Source organism: Lolium perenne, chromosome 2 (assembly GCF_019359855.2).
Source record: "Lolium perenne isolate Kyuss_39 chromosome 2, Kyuss_2.0, whole genome shotgun sequence".
In the NCBI taxonomy this organism is placed as follows: domain Eukaryota; kingdom Viridiplantae; phylum Streptophyta; class Magnoliopsida; order Poales; family Poaceae; genus Lolium; species Lolium perenne.
The window spans coordinates 251,226,613-251,232,472 of record NC_067245.2 but is presented as its reverse complement, the minus strand read 5'-3'; the positions used below and the strand labels follow the sequence as shown (position 1 = coordinate 251,232,472).

The 5,860-nt window shown below is 48.4% G+C and overlaps 1 protein-coding gene across 1 annotated transcript; it reads left to right on the top strand.

Annotated features, from left to right (window-relative positions):
- Positions 1-4,154: 4,154 nt before the first annotated feature.
- On the top strand, positions 4,155-5,630 carry LOC127329300 (phosphoenolpyruvate carboxylase kinase 2). The gene is made up of 2 exons (XM_051355831.2): positions 4,155-5,044; positions 5,246-5,630. The coding sequence occupies exons 1-2, from the start codon at positions 4,231-4,233 to the stop codon at positions 5,302-5,304; spliced, it is 873 nt and encodes a 290-aa protein (XP_051211791.2). The 5' UTR covers positions 4,155-4,230; the 3' UTR covers positions 5,305-5,630.
- Positions 5,631-5,860: the final 230 nt, after the last annotated feature.

The following is a 5,860-nucleotide window of genomic DNA, read 5'->3' as shown; positions in this document are numbered from 1 at the left end:
CTCGTGTTTGCCAGAATGGATCTTGAGTGGCATATGCTCGCACAGAACTGAAAATCAACCGGGCATTTTATCATCTTCCTGTCAATGTGCTGCACAGAAAATATGCTAAAGGAGAAACGCAATGTGCCATGAATTGATATATACTAAGGAGATCTCCATATCTGCTTATGTTCCAGAACGAGCTAGTGCGTATATAAACTAACAGCAGTCCGCTACGCCACACGCGATTTGGAAAGAAAAGGGATCGCATTCTCAAGACAAGTGTTTATTAAGCTCGGGAGCCTCCAAATATATTCTCATGTAGCCCGACAGTTACGTTAGAGGCGCAGGAGATATGGCTTATATAACTGCGTGATCTTATCAGAAAACGGATATGCCTTTATGCCCCGTACCGTACACGACGGGAAGCGTCCACGTACGGTTGGAGGTCCGGGAGACGTGCTCGCGTACGTGGTCGAGCTCGGCGCCCGTACCGTACCTGTCTGTCGGGAGAGAGGACCCACCGGCCAGTGGCCCAAGCTTTGTCCAAAAGCCGTTCATTGTTGTGGCCGTTACGGTCTGTCCCGGCCGGAGTCAGGCACTTAGATGCAAAGGCTGTGTTCGATCCACGTCTAGGAAGTTTTTTGTGCAACAAGAGTGCAAACATTCAACTCCGTTAGGTCCTGCAACAAGAGTGCAAACATTCAACTCCGCTAGATCGTGTATCATTTTTTGATATTTCGTCGTGCGTTTCTTTGCAAAAAAGTTATGTGACCTTCTTATTAGTTTGGAGGCGGCTTGCCCCGTATATTCTAAGGAGATAGTTTGCCTCTTGACGGAGAAGGCTTTGAGAGGTAAAATCAAGAAGGTGGAGAAAATTCTCAAGACCAAAAGTAAGAAGAATGTCGTCACAAAGAAAGTTGTTTGATGGCTAGACCCATTTTTCTCGGGTTTCTTGTGTCAAGGGTCTTTGTTCAGGCATCGATAGTTCATGGTTGTAGCATGTTCAGATAGTTTGTCTAGGGGTCAAGGGAGTTCCATGCTTTGAGAGTTGTTCGCATGTGGTTTTGTTGTGAAGGTTCTCACCATTTCCTGTTAATTAACTGGTTAATTCTCTTCTTCTTAAATAACAGATAGCAGCAAATCTTTTACCTCTGTTTCTACAAAAACAAATGACATGGACACTTTATGGTAGGACGATATAGGCATAGTCAAGAAGAGATCATGGCTCATGGAGCAGACTACCTCTTCGATTTACAAGATTCGAACATATGAATAGGAAACACGCTTATTTAAATCCAAGAGGATTTTATATGTGCAACAAAGTTCGTTTGGTTTGATCACGGGAAAACAAATGATCACCGAAATGAGGTTTCAAGTAGGAGTACATTTTTTAGATTACCAGTAAAATGTAGCGCACATAATCTCGTAGAAAAGAATTCTACGGGATCCAATCATACAAATCAAACAACCACCATAGAAATAAACCCCATGAATTTGGCTTCTTCAAAATTTATGTTGAAATCCTTTAAATTAAATCAGATACGCCCCCTGAACTTGTTGTAAACTGGTAGTATTAGGATCGGAATTGCTCCACACACGATGATTGACATACGAACTCTGTAATGTACGATTCTCTCCATACTACTAACTTTCCTTTAGGCCCACCACGGTAAAATTTTTTTGATCGTTCCACCACGGTAATTAATCCCCAGCCCAGTACCATGTGGCCAAGTCCGAGCCCAGGCCAAACGATGACCTAGTGCCCAATTCCTTCAATCTACAAAGAGTATATACAACATAAAATCACCATTTTGAAATGCTAATTTAGAGCATTTCCAGCAGCCTTCCCCCAAAACCCGCACAAAAATAGCGTCGGATCGAGCGTTTGGGGGATGGCGCCGCGTGTTGCTGATTTTGGAACGCGCCTGTTTCTAGTCGCGTCACCCTAACAAGACTTTAAGAAATTTAAATTTTACCAAAAACACTCTAATTCATTCAAAATTGTTATATATTACAATGTTTTGAATGAAATTCGACCAAATTTAAACATAAAATAAACTAATGGCGTCTCGTAGCCCTGGAAGAAGTTGTAGTCCTAGTTGGTGGGCCCGTCTTTCACCGCATCGCTGAGATCAGCTTCGCTGTCGTCGTCGCGCGCCAAGTCGACGAGTGGCCTGCCGCTCTCGTAGATCGACATGGTGATCATGTCCTCAATGTTCCCCTCCCAGTCCTTGTGGTCGTTCAACGATGACATGAAGGCGGTGTTGTACCCCTGGCATGTGTTCGGGATCGTCGTTGCTTGCAGTGAGGTGCTGTTGGCGGAGGAGCGCCATCACCTCATCCTCTTCCTCATTCACCTCCACCTTCGGGACAAGGAGAGCAGCGTGGCCACGGGTATCCCGCAGTTGGGGCACCGGCTCGCGGACCAGAGATAGACGACGGGTTAAACCTCGTGTGCATGCCTCTGCATCACCGACTATGTTGGCCCACACCTAGCGCGACGCGGGTTTTAGCTCCGTCCGCCGTCCATGCAACGTCCCTGTGTAGCGGGGATGGCCTAGAGACGACGTTGTCACTCCTTTCTGCTCGCGGCCCGACATAGCTGGAATTTAGAGCAGGGTGCGGTAGGTTACCTAGTGTAGAGCGGGGCGTGGGGGGAGGCAACGGTTCTATTTTATGGATATTTTATATTTAAATTGGGTAGACAAGTAGGAAAAAATTGGTTTTTCAATGGATGATTAGTGCTTTGTGCAAAAAACTTAGCTAAAAATTTCCGCACGGGTTCTATATAAGTTTCGGTGGACAATCAGCGCGACCGTGGAACATCCGCGGAGACGCAAACCGGACGCATATTTGGACCAGGTTTGCGTCGCCACGGATGGCCCGCTCAGTTTGCGTCGCTTCGTTGGCGAACGCAAACGGTCGCTCAAACATAGCTGCTTTTGTAAAAAAGAAATGATTACCGGATCTTATCCCAAATTCCTAGCCCCGGCCCAAACACAAACCCAGTTAATTCTTGCTTCCGTTGCCTGCCTCGCGTGCCTCGCCTGTGGGAAGCTCGCTGCCTCCTAGCGTCGTACAGGTATCGGATGAAATATGTAGTACGTATAGCAGCGTTCTATTAGGATTCAGTGAACATTTAGTGTTAGACTTAAAGCAAGTATAATAAGATCTAGTCAGCTGGCTACACGAATTAAAATAATATATTTGTGTCTAGTTGGATGAGAGAGAATGTGAGTGAGCTCATGCAAAAGCTAGCTCTAGCATATGCTCCTAGGTAAGGTCTGTGAATGAAAGGTGGGTCATCCATTGAAAAAGTAGTACATTCTTAGAGCAAGTACAATAGAGTCCAGTCAGCTGACTATAAGACATTAAATAATATATTTTAGATGAGTTGGAGGAGAGAGAAGAGGAGAGAGAAGGGAGGTGAGGCTCTTTATGCATATGAGCCAAATTTCTTGCAGCGTGCTCACAAGACCTTGTGAGAGTGAAAGGTGGGCCATATATTAGTAAAGTACTACATTCTTATAGCCAACTATTGTACATGTTAGCTATATGATGACTACAAATGATATGTCATCTTGTTATAGCCAACAGTTGACTATACTATTGGAATTGCTCTTATAGCCAACTATTATACTTGTTGGCTACATATTGACTATAGATGACATAACATTTTGTTTATAGATAACAACCGGCTATACTATTGGAGTTGCTCTTAGAAAACTGTTGGAGTCGTATGCTGCTCGCTAAGTCCTGCCTGAATCTAATAATTATCCAAGTATCCAACTATAACTGGAATCGTGATAGAATTAGATAAGGGTGCGTATTGTGGAAGGTTCAGTAGTGTAATTGTGTAACGTAAGCCAAGAGTACTTCAGGTGGAGTCTTAGGAAATACGTTTCAGCTCGGAGCCGTGCTACTTGCTGACTGCCTGACTCTTCTTGAGCCTAATATATCTAGCTATAATTTGCAATTCTGATACAGTACTGTATACTGTAGAATTGTTATTACGGAGTACAGTACATCAAAGTGTTGTAAATCCAGATTAACCAGACGTGGCATAGACGAGAGGGTAGAATCGGTATAGAGTGGAACCTGTCCAGTCCAGAAGGATCCGAATATTCGGCTGTGGCCCAAACTTCCGGGGCTCGTCGTTAAATAGGCTTACCCACCTGCCCGGATCGAGCCATCCTCAGCGAAACAAAAAAATCAACCCCGGAGGAGGATAAAAAACAGATCTTGCCTATGAGTGAGGAGGAACTCCGGCGCCACTACGAGATCGGCGAGGAGATCGGGCGCGGCCGCTTCGGCGTCGTCCACCGCTGCGCCTCCCGCGCCACGGGCGCCCTCTACGCCGTCAAGTCCGTCGACCGCTCGCGCCTCGCCGACGACCTCGACCGCGGCCTCGCCGAGCTCGAGCCCAAGCTGGCGCGCCTCGCCGCCGCGGGCAACCCGGGCGTCGTGCAGGTGCACGCCGTCTACGAGGACGACGCCTGGACGCACATGGTCATGGACCTCTGCACGGGGCCCGACCTGCTCGACTGGGTCCGCCTCCGCCACGGCGCGCCCGTCCCGGAGCCCGAGGCCGCCGCCGTCGCCGCGCAGCTCGCCGAGGCCCTCGCCCTCTGCCACCGCCGCGGCGTCGCGCACCGCGACGTCAAGCCCGACAATGTGCTCCTCGACGTCCCTGCCGCCGGCGACGGGCCCGTGCGGGCCCGGCTCGCGGACTTCGGGTCCGCGGCCTGGGTCGGCGGCGGGGAGAGCGCGCGCGGGCTCGTCGGCACGCCGCACTACGTGGCGCCCGAGGTGATTGCGGGGGGCGAGTACGGGGAGAAGGCCGACGTGTGGAGCGCCGGGGTCGTCCTCTACGTGCTCCTCACCGGCGGCGCGTTCCCGTTCAGCGGCGAGACGGCCTCCGACGTGTTCGCGGCCGTGCTGAGGGGGAGCCTTAGGTTCCCGCCCCGGCTCTTCTCCGGGGTGTCGCCCATGGCCAAGGACCTGCTGAGGCGCATGATCTGCCGCGACGTATCCAGAAGGTTCTCCGCCGAGCAGGTCCTCAGTAAGTGCCCCCGCCCGTACACCACGTTGGATTCTTCTTACTACATTGCTGCCGTGCTGCATTTGGAATATTTTAGGAATATAATCTCCTTCAAAAGTGCAGGATTCGTTTCTTTCGCCAGAGTATTCTACTCCTTGGCCTTAATTATCTGCCCCTAATTATCAGCTTATCCTAATCCAAATTATGCATTGATAATTCCAGAGCACCCATGGATCCTGAGCGGCGGAGGAGCCCGAGATGAGGTGGTGGAGCCAACCTGAAGAAGAACACAGGTCGTCGTCGACTGGTACCGTAGAGACAACAACAACGTTCTTTCGTCTTCAACCTCTGTACATGCGAGTGTGCGATGATGCAGTAGAGATTATCGACTGTCGAGTACTCATTGTATCAATCCAGGAGTGCTGAAGAAGAGATCTTAGGCTTTAGCTCGATCTCTTTTTTCCCTCTTTCTTTCTACTAGGCCCTTTTTTTCTGCCTTGGTAAGAGAACGCCTACCTGTTCGATCGGTTTTCCTGTGGCGGGGATGCTGATGTACATACTAACCCTTCATGTATAAATTTATATATGAAGTAGTAGTTGATCTTTCTGTGGTTCTTCGTCTCAGTTTGCTCAAACAGTTTTAATCTTAGAAACGTCTTCCACATGAATCCTACATGAGCCAAGTTATTTTTGGTCTTTTTGACGCCAGATTCAGCTGATAGCTAGCTTTTTCATCTTAACTCTTAACGATTTCACATCTGTGCAATATCTATTATGTACTTCCTCTGTTTTTCATATTATCTGTCGCTCTGTTTAATATTAGTTGTCGTGGACTTA